Source organism: Phalacrocorax aristotelis, chromosome 1 (assembly GCF_949628215.1).
Source record: "Phalacrocorax aristotelis chromosome 1, bGulAri2.1, whole genome shotgun sequence".
NCBI lineage: Eukaryota > Metazoa > Chordata > Aves > Suliformes > Phalacrocoracidae > Phalacrocorax > Phalacrocorax aristotelis.
This window is the reverse complement of record NC_134276.1, coordinates 18,532,352-18,551,487: the sequence shown is the minus strand read 5'-3', so window position 1 is coordinate 18,551,487 and position 19,136 is coordinate 18,532,352. Positions and strand designations below refer to the sequence as shown.

General features: G+C 35.8%; 1 protein-coding gene across 5 annotated transcripts in view; it reads right to left on the bottom strand.

Moving 5' to 3' along the window:
* ATM (ATM serine/threonine kinase) overlaps positions 1-19,136 on the bottom strand; it is a 579,279-nt gene that overhangs the window by 517,230 nt on the left and 42,913 nt on the right. For all 5 annotated transcript variants that reach the window (XM_075082524.1, XM_075082506.1, XM_075082515.1 and 2 more), the window contains 15 exons: positions 18,662-18,757; positions 17,070-17,241; positions 16,494-16,635; positions 15,673-15,849; positions 15,151-15,325; positions 12,572-12,659; positions 12,062-12,217; positions 11,044-11,152; positions 10,173-10,261; positions 9,975-10,077; positions 8,764-8,912; positions 7,225-7,329; positions 6,597-6,716; positions 5,307-5,541; positions 3,262-3,429 (listed from right to left, as the gene is read on the bottom strand). In XM_075082524.1, coding sequence (XP_074938625.1) covers positions 3,262-3,429; positions 5,307-5,541; positions 6,597-6,716; positions 7,225-7,329; positions 8,764-8,912; positions 9,975-10,077; positions 10,173-10,261; positions 11,044-11,152; positions 12,062-12,217; positions 12,572-12,659; positions 15,151-15,325; positions 15,673-15,849; positions 16,494-16,635; positions 17,070-17,241; positions 18,662-18,757 — 2,084 coding nt within the window. The remainder of the gene's footprint in view (positions 1-3,261; positions 3,430-5,306; positions 5,542-6,596; positions 6,717-7,224; positions 7,330-8,763; positions 8,913-9,974; positions 10,078-10,172; positions 10,262-11,043; positions 11,153-12,061; positions 12,218-12,571; positions 12,660-15,150; positions 15,326-15,672; positions 15,850-16,493; positions 16,636-17,069; positions 17,242-18,661; positions 18,758-19,136) is intronic.

Below are 19,136 nucleotides of genomic sequence, written 5' to 3'. Positions count from 1 at the left end.
GCCTGAGTTTACTCTATCCCACGTGAAGGACTTCCAACTGATCCCATGCAATTCCTATTGGCACAATCTTCCAAACTATTGATGCCTCTGTGGCTGGTGGCTCTTCCTTCCAGAATATCTATCTCCTTCCCGTTTGCTGTTATCTGCAAATTTGGTGAGGAAATTCAGTCCTGTCATACAGATCTCAGTCATAGAAGCAGCATCATACGCCGTAATAAACTCCAAGGAACTCTACTTCTGCCTGGCTACCAGGCTGCCTTTGAATCATCAACAACTACCCTTTGAACTCAGCAGTTACAGCTAGTTTTTCACCTACCTTGTGGCTTATCTATCCAGTCTCTATCTTACCAGCTTCTCAGGAGGGATATTGTAGGAGACTGTGTCAAATGCCTTGCTAAAATCAAGGTAGATGACATCCACAGCTTGTCCGACGTCTACTGGGGAAACGGTTTCATCACAGAAGACAATCAGGTTGGTCAGGCATGATAGTGTATTTCTGTTGGCTTCTACCAACCACCTTCTTTTCCTTCATGTGCATGGCAATAGCTTCCCTAAAGACCTGTTCTGTAATTTTCCCAGGGACTCAATTGAGTCTGACTGCTCTGTAGTTTCTGATCTTGCTTTTCGACCTTTTTGTAAACGGGTGTGACTGCCCTCTTCCAGCCATCAGGACTTCCCCTCATCTCCACAACCTTTCCGAGATCATACAGAAGTGGCTTTGATATGTCAGCCAACTGTTTTAGCATCCTCAAATGTATCCCATTTCCCAATTGAACTGAACTTCTTGAAGAATTCAACAAGCAAATGAAGATCTGTATGATTCAGCCTACTCCAACAGATTTCAAACAGTCATGAGACGTGGTTCTTCTACAAAAGGCTCTTGAAGAAACTAAGTTGCAAGAAATAAAATACCTGATTCTTGGAAGGATAAAGAACTAAGGCAACAGAAAGAGAAATAAATGGGCCACTTTTTACAGTGGAGTTAGGTCACCAGTGAAAAGCCTCCAAAGATCCAGTCATCTGTGCTGTTCAAAAGATATTAATCTTGAGAAAGCAATGAGCAGTGAACATAAAATCTAGTGATATTGAGTTATTCAATGTGCTAAAAAGGAGGACAGACTGAAGAACTGCAGACAAACAATACATGGAACAAAAAAACCCTGATTAAATTACCAGGAAAATATAGATGTTAGGTGATCCATGAGAGGGGGAAAAAGACTTCTTGTATACAACAATGGACTATGAAACAGCTATTTCTGTTTGGAAATATAACTATAAAACATCACCTCACTATGGAGAATGGGGGCAGGGAACATGTGATCAGTGGTTTTTCCAAGATCAGAACTAACAACAAATGAAGATAGGGGGTTAGAATGGTTTGTTCAAAATGAACAAAAGGAAGTGGCTCTTAAAACAGCAGGAATTAAGCTGTGAAACTCCTTGTTGTAGGGTTTTCTTAGATAGTAAAAGCTTACAGACTCAAAAAGGGAATTGGACAAATTCATGGTATAAAAAAAATTGGAAGGAATTACCTACAAAAAGACCACCTCTGGTTCAGGAAGTTCTTGTGCTACAAATCAGGCTGGGGGAGTACTCTGGCTACACAGCCCAACTATTCTTTACACTCTTAGGAACTTCGTATTGCCCTTACTGAATTGGGAGAGAGATATTTTTGTTTCAGTTCTTGTATTCTGAACTGGAGACAGGAATTTGCTTCACATCAAGTGACATAATTTTTCAGAAAGCTTACAAAAAGATCTAAGATAACTAAGATTCAGAGGTACTTGCTGAAGTCAAATTTGATGAGAAAACATTCCCCCGTTTGAGGTAAGATTCCATTTTCAAACGTACAACAAAAATTTCACAGTTCATTGTGCTTGTAAACGGGGGAGAATTCAAAGATGTGGAATGGCCCTCCAAGTTATATGTATGTTCCTTGATAACGGATTAGAGTTCAAGGGACAAAGAAGTCTGAGGTACAGTAGTGAATGTTTATCAGTCAAAAACCTGCCTGGAATTTCTGTACACTTTGTGACACAGCTTCAGGCCCACTGAAATAGAAGTCTCAACTCATACTCCCACCTTTGCACAAAGACTCCCTACAGACATCACGGACATGCCTTCAACAGAGATATGCTTCTTTAGCATAAAATATATTATTAGTGTCTCCCTGTATTAGTCTTTTTTTACACAATAAGGACCAGAGATAAAATCTTTATTATTATTCTTCTCCTAACAAAAACATGTACACTATTACAGTTCCCAATACAATATGTATCAGAAATAGAGTGGCCAGCAGGAGTAAGGAAGTGATTGGTCCCAGCACTGGCAAGTCTGCACCTCCAATACTGTGTTCAGTTTTGGGTCCCTCACTACAAGAAAGACATTGATGTGCCAGAGCATGTCCAAAGATGGGCAATGAAACTGGTGAAGTGTCTGAAGAACACAAGTTTTATGAGTAGCAGCTGAGGAAACTGGGGTTGTTTAGCCTGCTGAAAAGGAGGCTGAGGGGAGACCTTATCGCTCTCTACAACTACCTGAAAGGAGGCTGGAGTGAGGTGGGTGTTGGTCTCTTCTCCTAAGTAACAAGTGATAGGACAAGAGGAAATGGCCTCAAGTTGCACCAGGGGAGATTTAGATTGGATATTAGGAAAAAATTTCTTCACCAGAAGGTTGTCAAGCATTGGAACAGGCTGCCCAGGGAAGCAGCTGAGTCAGCATCCCTGGAGGTATTTAAAAGATGTGTTACATGTGGCACTTAGGGACACGGGTCAGTGGCAGAGTTGGCAGTGTTAGGTTAACAGTTGGACTCAATGATCTTAAAAGTCTTTTCCAACCTATAACAATTCTATGATTCTGTGCCTAAACAATCCTGCTTGGCCATTAGTTTCTTTAACTATTGGCACTGAACAAGATGATACACCTCTGTGTAACAGTTTTGTTTAAAACAAGTTAATTTTTTGTCACGAGAAATCATCTCTGATTTTAAAAAGCTGTATATTTTACAGTGGTGGCACTGGAGGCAAAATAATGAATAATGAATCCTAACATCTGCCACTCTAACAGACTGGCTTTGAAAACCCCTGATAAGATTTGCTAATACATTTTTTTTTTTGCTTTCAGACATTTTGATAGTACAAAACAGATTTAGTAATACTGCAGACAGCCTTTTAATTTGCTTCCAAGGGAAAACTTCAGAAAGTGGAAATAGGATCTTAAATAATTTAATTCCCATAAGTTTATACATTATATAACACATACCTGAAACCAATCTGCATCTAATTTTTTAATCATCTTTTTAAGAATATTCAGTGCAAGACTCTCTTCCTTTTTAGCCCAGAAAACCTGAGCTTCTTCTAGTTGCCATTCAGAAACTCCATATCCCGTTGGATTGTGTTGCTTGATCTGAAACATAGCTCTTTCTGGAAGCTGAAATCAAAAAAACCGATAAAGAATTCTTTAAGTCAAACACATGTATCTCACAGTAAGTTTTGTTTTTAAACTCCATATTCATTTGCTCTACTTGTGCAGCATATTCTGTCTATCCAATGCTAAGAATTTATTTGCAGCAGAGAGATTAAGTTTTTTCCTATGTACTTGCAGAAAATCCTGATTTGCAACAAAAATAGGACTGTGGAATTAAACTTCACAAACCCCAAAATAAAGTATCAATGTTGAATGCTTTAAGTTACTTGGAGGTATAAAGCATAGAAATGATACAATCAGTACCTACTGAAATAATGGATTTATAATTTTAGCTTGATGATTATTCTTGCATCCTAAGAGACTGAAGAAAAATAATAAGAAAAATGGCACCACCATACACTAATTCTTTTGTACGCCTACCTCTTCACTTGTATCACTGGTGAAGTAATATCCTCATAATTTAGTCATCTAGTATCACTATGATAGTACAAAGAGCAAACTATCTTTTTAATAATGTCAAAGATCGAGACTAAAGTGTATTTGTGCAAGTTGTCCAATCAATAACCAGATCAATCAAACTCCTAAATAAGCAAGGTAAACAATTAAAATGTAAGAATGCCTATAAATGACCATGTAAGTTTGGGTACTTCAGTTAGCGGCTAGTGATGATTCTGTATGGCACTCTCTTCCTTCCCCTGACAGATGGTAGTGGCACCAAAGAGCAGTAAAAGCCATTAGTTGCAAAGAGCGCTTCCTCAAAAACTTTTTGACATCCAGACACTTACTGTTGTGAACTACTAGTATGCCAAAAGGAAAGGGTTATCATCCCATGGCTTGAAAGACTGATAAGACCCAGAAGTATGCCACAGAGGTTACACATGACCTACAACGCTCAAGAGACTGGAACTATACTGTTTTCAGAAACACACTGGCTCAATTTTTCAGAACCTTCTAATCCTCCCAAAATATGGTACCCCAATTTTTATCCTTTTCTGTAAATAAAAACCAAAGTGGAAAAAAAAAATTCTTCTGTTGAGGCTCATACAGGACGCTCGTCACCACAGTGTTAGTGGCTGGGCAGGCATGAGATAAAAAATTCTGAAGTAGTAATTTTTCCAAACAATTCCAGAGGCACTGAGGAAACCTTGCAAATTTATGAAACCCAAGACAGCTGTTGTATTGATTTCATCATTATTCACAAAAAGAGTTGGAACCTTCCTGAAATCAAAGTTTAATGTAGTTTCATATATGTGAAGTGTTAAACATCTTTCCAGGTCATGTATTTAGCTGGACCTATTTTATTCAGAGATTCTTGGAGGATATTGTTGCTCTGTAAATTCTGGTTGAGTTACTCCTCCAGATGTACTACCTAGAACAAGCCAAGGTTGACTCTGGACCTTAAATGAATTAGCAGCTGCAGAAACCACTGACACTGCAAATCCCATTAAGTCATCTACTGAGAGATTAACCACAGTGCAATGGTGTTTTGAGAATATAAAACCTTGAGGACAACACTAAATATACAGTTGCAATGGAGTTCTTTCTGCAGCTTTATTCTGGAACACTATGACAGTATGATGCAAGTGAAAGCTGGATATATAAAACTGCACCAAAATAAAGTAACAGACCTATTAAGAACATTCTTCATTAAAAATTTCATTTTTATATTATCTACGCCATAGAGTAGCTTACAGGTATGAACAAAATTCAGGAAACATGCCCATAAATACCATTTATGAATAAGTTCTACATAGTTTAAGTCTCCAACTAATTGATTCATTGAATTAGCATACACTTCACCTTTAGTATTGTTAAAAAAGGAAGTTCCTTAACAAACTAAAAACCTGAACACCTGTCACTGATCTTTCCTGGAATGTTACCTGTGTATTTTTAGCAGTTCTTGCCAATCTAGAGAGCTCCACTAGATGTTTGGTCAGGATGTCTTTAATACATTCTCTTTTGGTATTTTCATTCTCCTTTTCAAGCAAGATCTCCAAAATTACAGTGCGCAGAGCCATGATAGGTTCCTGGAAACGGAAGTCACTGTCCTTGAGAAGCTGGGACTGTCTCTGCCATTTCAAGTAAGTATCATTCAGTTGTTGAGTAGTAACAGATCTGTAATTGTTACAAAAAAAAAAGACCTGTAAGTAGTTCTCACTAAATATCAGTGAAATGCAAGGTGAGTAACAAAAGCAAACTACCGAGGTAGTTCACAATCTACAGTCCAAAACCAAGAAACAATCCATAAAACCCTACAATGATTAATATGCAGAATAAACTGGCAGGCTTCCAGTTTTAACAAAAATGAAGATCAAGAGATCAACATTAGTGAGGTGGATAACTCCACTGTAAACATTCTTGATTAAGCATCAAAAACTGTTGTGTAAAGGTCCATCAGCAAAGGGAATCACATTCAAACATAGGGCTACTTCAAAGATAAAAGACCAAGATTCCTATATAGTCGTATATGGATTAATATAAGAACAAATTCCAAACTGTGAAGCTGCAGCTGTGTAGGTTGCCATTATATGTATTATTTTCTTAAGCAATTCATTAACTGCAAATAGCAATGGTTCATAAGGTCCTGGACATGCTAAATGACTGTAGGATGACTAAGCAACCAAACTGATAAAACTGTAGCAAAAAAAATTCAATGTCAATAGCACTACAGAGATAAATATCTTCCTGTGATTAACAAGGAATGTTAAGAATTCAGGTAGAATACTGATGGTAATATCAGTCCATGAAGAAAGTGATTCAAACTGAAACAACTTTCAGTAGATCTGCAGGTATCATCAAGAAAATGGAAAACGTTTTTAGAAAGGAAACTGGGATGGAATGACTCAGTCACTTTAGTAAACCAAAGGCTAGGAGATATGACTGCCACCTTAGAGTATGCCAGAACTCAAAGGAAAGAAAACAATTCTTTAAAATGCAATATTGGCATAATATAAAATAATTAAAACTAGACCACAAATAAATATGTCTGGAAATAAAGAGAATCTAGATTTGTCTTCACATAGGAAAGCTAAAATCCATATAATTTTTAAGATTAAGTTTGAGATGTTCATGAATAAAATTTGTGAGGTTGTTTCATTGCTGTGCTAGACTTGATCTACCAAAAATCCTGAAAACTGAGAAAGAAGTATGAGACAAGCTTAAAAAAATACCTGGAGAACAGCAGACCTATATTTTCCAACTCTCCAATTAGCTGTAGTCTGCAGAGAGTTGGATATAATGAATAAACAGATTCAAGACTGCCTTTGCACAGCTCTTCTACTTCATTCACTCTATGGATTTAACAGAGAAATAGTAAATTAATTTTTTTAATATCCACATGTAAGTCCAAATATCCATAACATAATTTCCATACAGTGAACAGAATTTAAACAGCAAAACTATTCAGTTCAGAATTATTTTGTATTACCAATAGAGTTCAAAAACTTAGGTTTGTCAACAAATGAAAACATGGTAAGCATATATAAACTCCGGAGCCTATGTGACAGCTCAGCTAAAGAAGAGTAATCAGGTTCAAATCCACTTAAGAGGACTGGAAAGTAAGGGATGTATACTACAGGAAATGTATCTTCAATTAGCACACAAATTGTATATGCACATAAGACAAATTTAAGTTTAAAAAAAAAAACTTAGAAATTAAGTTGCAGTTCAGAAGTACCGATTTTATTTTATGCATAAGTCTTTATTCAAGCCCATAAAACCCCATAATAGTCTTTCATACATGACTTGTTACTACACACACACACTCTCTCTAACAGCAGAATATTTGCATACAGTTACCTGGCATCTTTAAGACCGTCATAGAAAGCAGAGAATTCCTTATCTTGTAAAGACTGAAGAGCATCATACAATGATTCATGGTACCCTGGTCTTCCTGTCTCATCTCTTAAAAATCAAATAAAAGTAACATAAAATAAAAGGAAAATTACATTTCTCTACAAAGAAGTCAGTTTTATCTTTATGACAAATATTTTTAGTGGTACATTTTCTGCAGTTGGATGGATTGCTGTTTTGCATGATAAAAATAATTATTAAATCCTTTAAATTTAAAATTAATTTAGTATTTTATACATCCAAGCTGTTCTGTTAAAATGAAGAAAAAACAGTAATTGTCAAAACATTTGGAATACAGAGAATATATTCAAGGTTGTATCAAAAATACAACACAAAACCAGGTGCACAAGTAAAATTTAATCATAACACGTTTCTCACAGTATTATGCTGGAAGATACATACTATGGTATGGACGCAACTTCTGTTCAGAATCAAAAATATTTTACATTTAACTTCAAAAATATTTTTAAAAAGAAACAAATAAAGAAAATTGGAAGGCTTAAAAACCCATAGTGATCAATTTAATGTTCTCTTTGCCCTTTTCACTTTTCTTTCTTCTTCTCCTTGACCCTCCTCTTTCCTGCCATCTCATTCTCTCTCTTTTCATCTTACATGTTCTTTTTCTTCTCCTGTGTTAAAGCTGAATATTCTATTTACCTAAGAGGTTTATAACCAAACAGGTTTATACAGACCCTAACCCAGGGACAAAAAGAGCCCACCTATATGAAGTTTGTTCTGATTGTGGCATGGCATATGCCCTTCAACAGCATATGTCTGTGAAGTCCTCCAGGTGCTTCTAAACAATGATCTTAAGACATACCAAGAGTATGTTCCCCAGAGCCATCTCTCTGTAAGAGTCTTAGGAGAAAAATCCTCCATTCTCCTGACTACTAGAAGTTAATGTAGAAGCAGTTACTGAAGACCCCATCACGTAACTTCTGCTTTTGCCAAAATCTAGTCAATCTATTCTGTATTCCTCTAAAATATGCGATGATGTAGCTGTATTAGTACACCCTATATCCTGGCCAGTCATATGAAATAACTAACACCAGGCATTACACAAGAGAGATTACTCCTTATGAGGGAGCAGCCATGAATCAACACTGGCGTTTGCTTAACCAGGTCTTCATAACATCTTGTGACTTATCAAGTAGTATTTTCCCCATTTGCTTATAAATTAAACATTAAAAACTATCTGTCCCTCATATGTACTTCAGACATCTCTGTGAGTCAAAAATGGAAAATTTCAGTTTACTGTTATGAACAAAAAGAAGAATCAACTGTGTATAGATTCCCAGGAAAACAAAAAGTGATGTGCATACAAAACAGCCAGGTCTAAGTGAAGACGACTGTTTTTCAATTCAGTGATTAAGATAAATTAGGTGACCTGCTTCAAAGAAATTATATTCTAATGTTGTCTTTTTGCTTGGAACTGAAACTATTGCCTTTCACTTAAAGAGCTAGCAAAAAGGTAAATCAGTTTACTTGACAGAAGAGATGTGGCCCCACTGCATATTCCTCCATGCTGCCTGGTAGCGTATTTCCTGTAGTTCCGCACACCACTCAGTGTTTTCATGTTCCAGTCCTTTTAAATACATGGAAAGAGTGTGGCAAAGCCCAAAATTCTGCAAAGCCTGGAATTAACAAAATTACTGAAAGTTGGTTTTCCTTATTTCATAAACTGAACTGTTTTTTTAAAAGGCTTGGTTTTACCTCTGGAAACAAAGAAGCCTTTGCAGGTATAAGGCAGAACCATAAACTCAGCACTGTGTAAGGTGAAAACTTTTTCATAAGACTACTAATCACACACACTATTGATACCTGCAACCCCAGAAAAATGGTTTCAGCACTCCTGTGGCTTGCATTCTTTGAAATCAATTTCTATGTTGTGTTTCAAATGAACTATCTGCTCATGTTTCTCCATAACTCCTGGGTAGTAAGCCAAAACTGGTTTTACTTCTTAATGAACTGTTTTTCCTGGTGGGGTTTGAAAAAGTTTCCCACAACTCCTAAACTCCTATCTGTTTGAAGATTATAATGACTTTATAATTGTGACCACTTACCCAGGTTATGTGCGCAGCCACTATGAAGGAGAAACACAATGGAATTTTAACAATGATACTAAATAATTTGGGGTAGGAAAAGTAAAGTACCATAGGAAAATGAAATGAGGGGAAACACAGATATACCTGTGCTATGTTACTACAGAACTGGTGCAAACTTTTTTAGGCTAAAAAAAGCAACATACTTTTAAGGGATCTAAACCAAGACAATATCAATTATATTTACTTATTTATTTTATCAGAAATACCACCGTTTCAGTGAGATAGCTGCCATAATGGATAGGTTTAAAGAATAAGATGGCAAAAATAACCCAATTATATTACTTTTTATAACCTGTCATTTTAGGAGCTGGCCAAATTCTGCATAAAATTACATTTATTTTGAAATATTTCACAAAATCCATTACCCAAAACAGGGATTTCGGGTGAGTGACAAGAGGACTATTAGCCGTAATGTCTTCAGGACAAACACTGCGTTGTCTTATACAGTTTGGAAGCCTATGACAGTGGGCTGGACTTGATGACTAAAGACATCTGTTTTAGTCCTAAAATAATTTTGCATTTACTACAAATGACTCTCAGTACAATGGATATCAATTCCTACACTAATTCCCTGTTATAAAATAAAATTACCTCTATTATTCCTGCCTGGCGAGTAGATGGAGAGAGGCTCGTCTCAAGGTCATACGTTACAAGGGCTTTCTCCCATACTGCTTCATGCTCATATGTTCTAATCCTGTTTTAAGTTAACAAGAAGTTTTCAATTTAAGTTCCTTACTAAAAAATGAAAGCAATGACTTTAAAAAACATAAGAACATTAATAAATTATACCGTGCTAATGGCTGTAACATTCTTCCTCCACCACAGCCATAGAGACTGTCAGGTTCTCCAATGCTTCTATATATGTCCATGAGAAGGTCCTGGAACATGCACCATAAAACAAAGAATTATCTCTTCTGGGGGCAGTTCAAGTGAGTTTTATACATATCATGTAAGCTTATAAACAAAAGTATTTCCATGTAACATGTTGTTATCATTGCTTAATTTTCCTTTATGCAGTATCTGAGTACCACAGGATGAAAAGTTTTGTAGTCTAGCAAAACTCTTCAGGACTACCTAACTTCACTGCTAAGTTACTAAAAAAACAGCACTGCGCCTTAGGTGGACTGGTTGAAAAGCAAAAGGCAGTAGTACTGAATGAGCGTCAGACATAACCAGCTGAGCAATGCATTTTAAAGGTATACAAGCACAGTTCTGGAATAATGAACTATGGGAAGAAGTAAATTAGACGAGGCTACTGAATCAGATTTTATGTATCAAAAAAACTTGTAAGAGACTATACTACTTTGGTTTTGATTATTACAACTTGCTATACCACTTGCTAATCTGCAATGAACATATCTCTGACAAAACAAACTGAAAAATACTTGGCTGGTTACCACCATGAGGTCAGTTCTTTCGGGCAATGAAGTCTGCTTTGCTGCCATTTAAAATTTGCCAGTTAATTAGTTTTTTAGGTGAATGAACACTCAATTTAACTCGCCCAGCAAGGCCATTGAGTTCACTTTGAATTAGAGAATGAGAATTTTCAAATACAGTTTTTGAAGTTCAACTAGATCTGCCTTCAGCTCAGATGGAACCTACTCTTAATTTTAATTATATGGGAAGGTTTGCTTTCAGATTATGAAGCACACACATGTACCTGTAAACTTATGCCAGTTTCTTCTTTACTTTTTTCATTCAAAACAGTAATAGTTGTTCTTTGACTTTCTTCTTCAAATGTCAAACTTCTGGCTGCTTTCAAAGACGACCTAAAAAAATGTTTCAACCAGTAAAATTAAATGACATTTCATACAAAGAACTAAGAAATTCTGAAACAACATTTAAGAAGTAAGAAGCACAAACACCAAATGCAAGATCAGGCCTGTCATATCCCCAGGTTATTCAAAATGGCTCTCCACCAGAATGACACGGCGATCAGCTAAACTGGGAATATCAACATCAAGGGATTTCAACATCAAGGTGGCTTTTCAGAGAAAAAAAAAATCCCACCTTGTAATGTCTAATCTTTTATTAAATCAAAGTGCATTTGTGAATGCCTGAAGCAAGAATGCTCTCTTCTGGGAAAGAATAAAAGCAGCTACATAATATATATGCTTACAACCATACTTTTGTTATACATTCACTGCCTTAGAGTTAGTTGTCGCCAAAAAGAAGCTAGTAAACTAGTTCCATATTTTGATCTTGCTAGACCAGAACACAAAAATAACTCCCTCTACAAGGATCATTCAGCTCTACCCATCCTTCTGTGGTTTCTTTCTCCCCTTGATACACTTCTGGCCATAATTTAACCACTAGTACACTATTAACTATGAGGAATAGAATCAGAGAAGTGTTCAAATTAGAAAGTGAGATTCAATACATTTTAGTATTTGGAAGCATTAGCTTTAGTGAAGTTCCTCTAGAACGCACACTACTAAAGAAAACTTTCTGGTTAGAAGTCAAAATGACACTAATTTGAGTGTGTCAGAACTAGGAAACTACCAAGGTTGCGATCACATTCAAGGACTGCTATAAATATTTTCCAGGTCAATACACACACCTGATGAGTTTTTTTTAAAGTTGCCTTGACTTTTCACATAACAAACACTACTGGGACACACAAAATATGATCCATTTTACCAGAAATGTCAAGAAACTGCATTCCTCAAACCTTGTACCTTTCTCGCTGTTTGTCTATATTTATCTTGTCTGCGTAGATTTCTGCGTAGAGCAAGGCTGTGAAGTGAGCAGCGCAAGACTGCGCTGCTATAGCAACCTCAAGATAATTCAGATCTAGCCAGAAGCTGTCATCAAAAACTGTACCTGAAAGAGATCTGATTAAATAAAGACTTTAATATTGCTGTAACAGACCTTCTCTCTAACATTAAACAAAATAAATCCAACCTAACTATAAAACCTTCCAAAGGCTAACTGTATCTTAGCCCCCCAAAACCCATACCACAAAAAGTTTATCAGGCAAAAAGTTTTTAGAAAACTCCTTCAGTATATTTAGAACCCTTTAAGGCTAGTCATATCACTTCTGTAACACATGCAAGGTCACTACTGTATCTTCATTCTTTCAACTGACATGTTCTCTACCACATCCTTCTTCCTTAATCCAGAGCGTCAACAGATCTTAGAACAGTCATAATTTAATTAAAGCAACATTTTGGAGAGCTGTAATTCACCTCTTTTGTCTTCTTAAGTAGTCGACAACAGCAAGCATGGCTCTTCGAGATACTTTATCCAAACTTCTAAAATTATGGGTTTCTTGCTCTGGGATGTGTATTTCAAAAGAAAGAATACAATGAACTTTTGTTATGACATATCCATTTATAAAATAAAAAGGCATATTTTGTACTCAAGAAAATAATTAAAAGCTTCCATGGATGGCACTTCCAAAATTAAATTAATAGTTTTTCACAGAATATATTTCCCCTCCTTATATGATGGTAGTGGCATTACAGTCATTTAATACTGCAATTTCCTTTATCAAACTATCTTTGCATTAATAATTTGATTCTATTTCTTCTTATAGAATTCAGAGATGATCCAACATCATTGCACAAAGCTGTGTAGCATACCTCTTCCTTGAGGCTTGAGCCATATAAAGTTATTCCAGAGCCACAGAAGTACTTATCAGTAGCTTTACTGTAGATTTTATAGAGTGTGTATGCTTATACAAAAAACACTACCTCCCACACACAGACACATATTTTTAAAGAATTCATATTTCCATGCCTTGCTTCTGGATTAAAAAAAAATCAGATAACTACAGGTTGTGTTCTGGTCATTGGGTTAATAACTTTTTCATTTTTCTGAACATTTTAAATTTATAAACTACAAGAAGCAAGAAACAGCAAAAGAGTAAGCAAAGGATTGATTATTTGATTACTACTACACTGAAGTAAGATGCAGAGCTAGAAATTTCCCCTAAATAAAGCAAAAGCCACAGAAAAAAAAAAAGCATCTGGGCATTTTGTGTGTTCCACCAAACAGAAATGAACAACACTTACTTTCCATTCTAAATTCTAAGGAGAAATAACTCAACAGGTATTCTGAAAGATTCATTCAACAAAAAAATTACCTCTCTTCTGCAAAGTAATGGATCCAACTGACATGATTCTGGCCAGACTGACATACAATAAGTCCAAAATACTGTTCATTTTTAGTTTGGTGGGTCTGACCCTTGTCAGTCAGTTGGCAATTTATGATTAGGTTTGGTTTCTCAGGCAGAGCAGTGATTGGCATGATGTTCACACTGTTTACGCTTTGAACTGCCAAGATGAACAGCCAATTCCTAGAACTTGCACATGAAAATAGATCAACAGGAAGTCCCTTGTCCAGAAGCACTCAGCTCTCTCATGTCTAACTGCTTGGTCTTTGCCTCAGTTTGGATCCTGGTGGATTGGAATGAAATTTATCCAGGTTTTCTAGGGATATTTTTCTCCTTGTTTTGATACAGTAAGAGTTTCTCCTTGACGAGAATTTTTATTTTGAATACTGCTGACGTTCTGTCATTCCAACTTTGGAATTTACATATCTTTGCTCTGTTGGCTAATGAACCTCCAGTTTATCTCTAACAACTCCCCAGCAATGAGCTTTGTACTACTTCATGAATGGGTGTTTTTGGTACCAGGACAGTTTTTCACCTGAAGAATTCCATTTAAAGCTTTTACATGTCCTTTATTTTGCTCTTATTGCCTCAGTAAGATTCCACCCATAGAATCACAATGTTTGAAGAGGCCTCTATCATTTGCTCATCAGTGTGACTGAACTAACTGCAAGTTTATAAAATTTAGAACAATCCGTTCATACATTTCATAGCACATTTTGGGTGAGTCTGTACATCCATGATAAATTTGTGCAGCAGTTTCCCTGGCTGCTTACAGTAAGGAAATAGGAAATTGTTAATCCTTTTCTGTCTTACAAAGTAGGACAATAACAAAAATATCTGGATTGTGGGAACCGCTTGTTATCTGACTTAAAAAAGATCAAAGAATACTGCTCTAGTCTTTCTGGCCAGGCTAGTCAGCATCTACAAGACGTACCTTAAAATACACCTACTATCATTAGGCTTATTTACACCACTCTTACTACAAAATGCAATACTAAGGGTTCCTTTACCAATCTGGCAACCTGAAGTTTGCATGACTTGCCTGCAAAGAGGTTGCAAGACATTGTACAGACTCTTTCCTTTGGTGAAACACCAGCCAGCTTGATTAGAAGGTGCTTTGTTTTTAATGGAATTTACTGCATTACTCACACTCGGCTGCAGTTCTTTTTGTTACAACTTCCTTTCGTTCCGCTGCAATGGAACAGGTCTTTTGAATGTACAGGGAGACCATTATCAACATTAGTCAGAAGTTAAAGCAAGGGTTAATCGATGGGGAAAATCCAGGTGAAAACTGCCTTTAATCTCTCTTATTTGAGTAAGAGAAGTATTTAACTGACGACTAGTCATTTGAGAGACAGTCCAAGACTCAGTCTTGCAGCACACAATATTGGATCACATCTAAATTCAGGAGGTAATAAACATTATCCAGTTGTGAATAAGGAAAGAAGCTATGCAGAAGAAACTACTTGGGTGCTGTCAATGAACAGCTTCAAAATTACTGGTATCTCCACTGAAAAGATCAAACAATTGGACAGAAGCTTCTGAAACTCTGTGTGCCTACAAGCGTGCATCATATGTTTCATGTCAGAAGATAATTTTTTCATAGCCAGAATCTCTCTTTCAGCTGAAACAAAAATTTTATGCCATTACCTGAATCAGAATTTGGAGGTGTAGTAGATCTACTAGATGCGGCACATCTGCAACAGGCTGTAAAAAACTTCTGGATATGAACTGACAAAAGATTTCTCCAAGATTCATCTGAGTCATGAAGAAGGATATCATGAATCAGGTATGGCAGCAATGTTTGACACAAGTCTGTTTTCACCTAGAAAACAATCATGCACAGCAGCTGCTAAGAAAAACATGTGATTCTTGAGAAAGAACATGTAATGTGAAAAATGTAAACCACTCAATAGGGCTACGCTGGCATTCAGTTGAAGTAGTTATATAATGTTCATCTATGTTTACAATTTTGTCTGAAATCTTGTATTTCAAGAGTGTATTTTGTGGGTATCTGCAATATCTGACTACAAAGGATCTAAATTACTGTTAAGAAAAAGTAGTAACTTAATAGCAGAAATTACTATTTGCTATCAAGATGAGTAATCATATATTTTTGTGCATCACAACACACATACCTACACATATATACATGCATAAAATTTAGCTCACCTCACATAGCGGCTTCATTAACTGGAGAACTTCGTTTTGCACACCTCCACTGTCCAGTATTGAACTAGTCAGGCGCTTGATCCAGGTCTCATGATTTTCTCCCAAAGGAATCCACAGGTTTGTGTCATCCAAAGTTTCTACAGAAGCTTCCCTGTCATTAGCAGGTACTACAAAAAACTAGAAGGAAAAAAAAATATATTGCAAATATAAACAAATTCTGTGGCATTTAAAAAACCATACTGTAATCTGCACAGATTAAAACATATTAAATATTAACTGTGCTTTAAGTGATTGACAATACCAATTTTGTTCATGTAAATGTAAAGTTTTCCAAGGAAATGTGAAAGTATTAAAAATAAAATTTCACTGATAACATCAACGAGGCCACTCTAGACATCAAATTTAGGATATAAAACAAAAGTTTGAAAATTAGGAAATATCTGATTTATTGTTAATTATGCACCCTTTTTTATGACCTATTTTTCACTAAGTTTTTGCATCAAATTATACTGGGATCCTGAGAAAGAATGTATTAGGTTACCAAGTAGAAATAAAAAATTGTCTGTCTAATAATAATCAGAGTAGACAGCTTTCTAATGTCAAATTGGTAATTTCCTATGTGAAGAAGCTGCAAATGCTGAAACAGAAAGGAAAAACAGATGTACAAAAGCAATCACATTTGCAGATGAATGAGAAGTCCAAATGTTGCATTCATCAGCCTATCTCAAAAATATTTTAAAATTTACTTATTTTTAAAATATATATTTTTATGTTTTCTCTACCCCATATGCCACATAAATAAGGTATATCAGAAGAAGTACCTTTTTCCTAGGCATTCTGAAAGGCTGTAGATAGATTAACAGGGGATCAGCTTTATTTTTATAATCTTCCCAAAATTCACTGCCAGATTTGGTGGCTAGTATGTTTTTCAAACAGGAAACAGCAGCAGCTCTAACATCAATACTGAAAGAATAACATATACAATGCCCTAATTATTAATTTCATTCAGATATTTTATTTTCAAAATCACCTTTATAAACATAAAAGACAAATAATTCCACAGTCTAACATGTCCATTAAATCAGAAAATTTTGGACTAAGATACGCCATTGCATATTGTGTCATAAAGCACAGCCTCAGTATTTACTCCACAGCACTCCCGCTATCCTCTACAGCACAGAAGACACTCTCTGGCTCGAGTCCGACTATAGAATTTCTAGGAAACATCTAAGCTTGACTGGATAAGTAACCTGAGCCTCGAAGAAGGACATGGTTGGACATTAACAGGTGTTAATTACACTTTCAGAGTGTTACTCTGAGGTGATTTGAACAAGGAACAACTTAATGGCTCCCATTAAGCTTTGAACTAAATACATTAAATAAATAAGTATACTTACCAATTATCTGTTAAAGCAATATTTATTTGAGTTAACATTATGAAGACCCACTGAAGTTCTTTATTTTCAAGAAAGTCAGCTGCTTTAGAATCCAGTACATTTTCAGCACGCTGAAGAGCTATGGTGGAGAAATCCATGGGACCAATTTCTCCCAAGCAACTTCCAACAGCCTCTGCAAATGCAGGTAATTTTATAGTCTCATGCACACTAAAACAAGGACTCACCCTAAAAAGTTGCAATTAATATAAACTACTTTTATAGCTGAGATTATTATGGGGTAAAAAGCTGCAAACATTTCTAAATACTTGAGGAGCCTTTCAATTAAAATGACACGTATACAAATTTTTCAGCTTAAGACTCATAAATAATACAGTTATGTTTTCTAATTCAATTTTCTAGAAGTGCCTACGGCTCTGGATTTTGCAGTTTAAATCAGATATGGATTTTACATTTGCTTGTGTCAGAAACAGACAAGTGCAAAAGGTCTGAATCACAGACATTGAGACACTCATGTTACTTCCATAAGGGTATGATAAATGCAAACAGTAGCCTGTGAACACACACAGTAGCCTGTAATCTGAGAGAATTCAAAGAATTAACCTATATTTTACATAAAATGATGTATCCATGTGTTCCTCATTTGCTTTCCAGACAAAATGTTTTATAAAAACACATGACTACATACAAGAAAAAACAAAACAAAATAGATCTTGAAGATAGTTTTACAAAAGGGATGTTAATGTTCATCAGAAAGAAACCAAAATCTATTTCCCTGCTCTTTCCTTCATACTCAGCGTGTGTCTTGAAAATGCTTCTGTTTTCTACAGTGTTGTTTTAACTACCAGAGCAAGGAAAGAACAGACTGAAGATATGCAGGTTGTGTTTTGAACTAAATTTAACAAACCATCTAAGAACGCACAATGCAGAAAAGGCTGAAACCTAGAGCTTGCAGAGGTGGTGAAGAACATATCCTACTAAAGTCAATGTGAGCTTCAATTGCTCAGCATTTGTAATTATCAGTTATTAGTCTTTTAGACAAAAAAAAAAGGCAAATGTTCTCATTACTTGTGTTTCTGTCTAGTTTAGACATCTAATTTCAGTGAACATCACCTTCATGGAGATACTCCCCACTTAGGGAAGAGAGGATTTGGATTTTAGGTTTGATGCTTTGGATCAAACATTAATCAGGTGCTCCATGTAAACAGTAAGAATAATTTTAATAATACAGAAAAGGCTTTAAGATGGAGTACAACTGTTTTAATTTCCACAAAGACATGCCTTTCAAATTTTCAGGTAAGTTCTCTTCAATTTTTCTTACTATTTTTCAACCTAATAAAGGGGCCCACATAACAGCAGATGACTCTTTATCGAGTATAGAAGAGACCAAGGTCTAAACTGATGACAGTTTAAGTTATTAGTCAAGCTGTAAAATACAGTGACTAAAAAGAACATGTCACCCATTTTAACATTTCTGGTGGCCACCTCTGGCAGCAAATGCAAAATAGCAGTGGGAAGTAGCATTGAGAACAGCCAGTTTCAACCTGGGGTTTGCAATGACAGCCCTAGGATGCGTGTGGGACTAATTAACTTACCCAGCACTGCTTTTTCACCTGTATGGTTAACTGCCTTCTTGGACAGCTGCAGTAAGCTCACCACCAATTTCACTACTACAGAATCTTCTGGCTTTTCTATCATTTAGAAAGGAAAATAAACCCCAAAAATGTCATTATGTATTTGTAATGTGAACACATTAGAAGAAAACACTGCTTTAGTATCTTTTACCTGCAAATGTCAACGTGCATTATTAATGTTGAAGCAAATTGGTATTAAAGAGTACATTAAAATAATATTAATTTTTGTTACTCATCATGTCTAGGAAATATTTCTGTGCATTTGACTATGCCAAAGGATCCCCAAAACTAGAATACACAAATACTATTCTTTTCAGTGTTTTGATGCAGAAGTGATAATATGTGAAATATTAGCATGAGTTAGTGTTATTTGAAACAGTGAAATCATACTATGTGACTCCACTGACAGCACTTATGCTAATATCATCATTCTGTT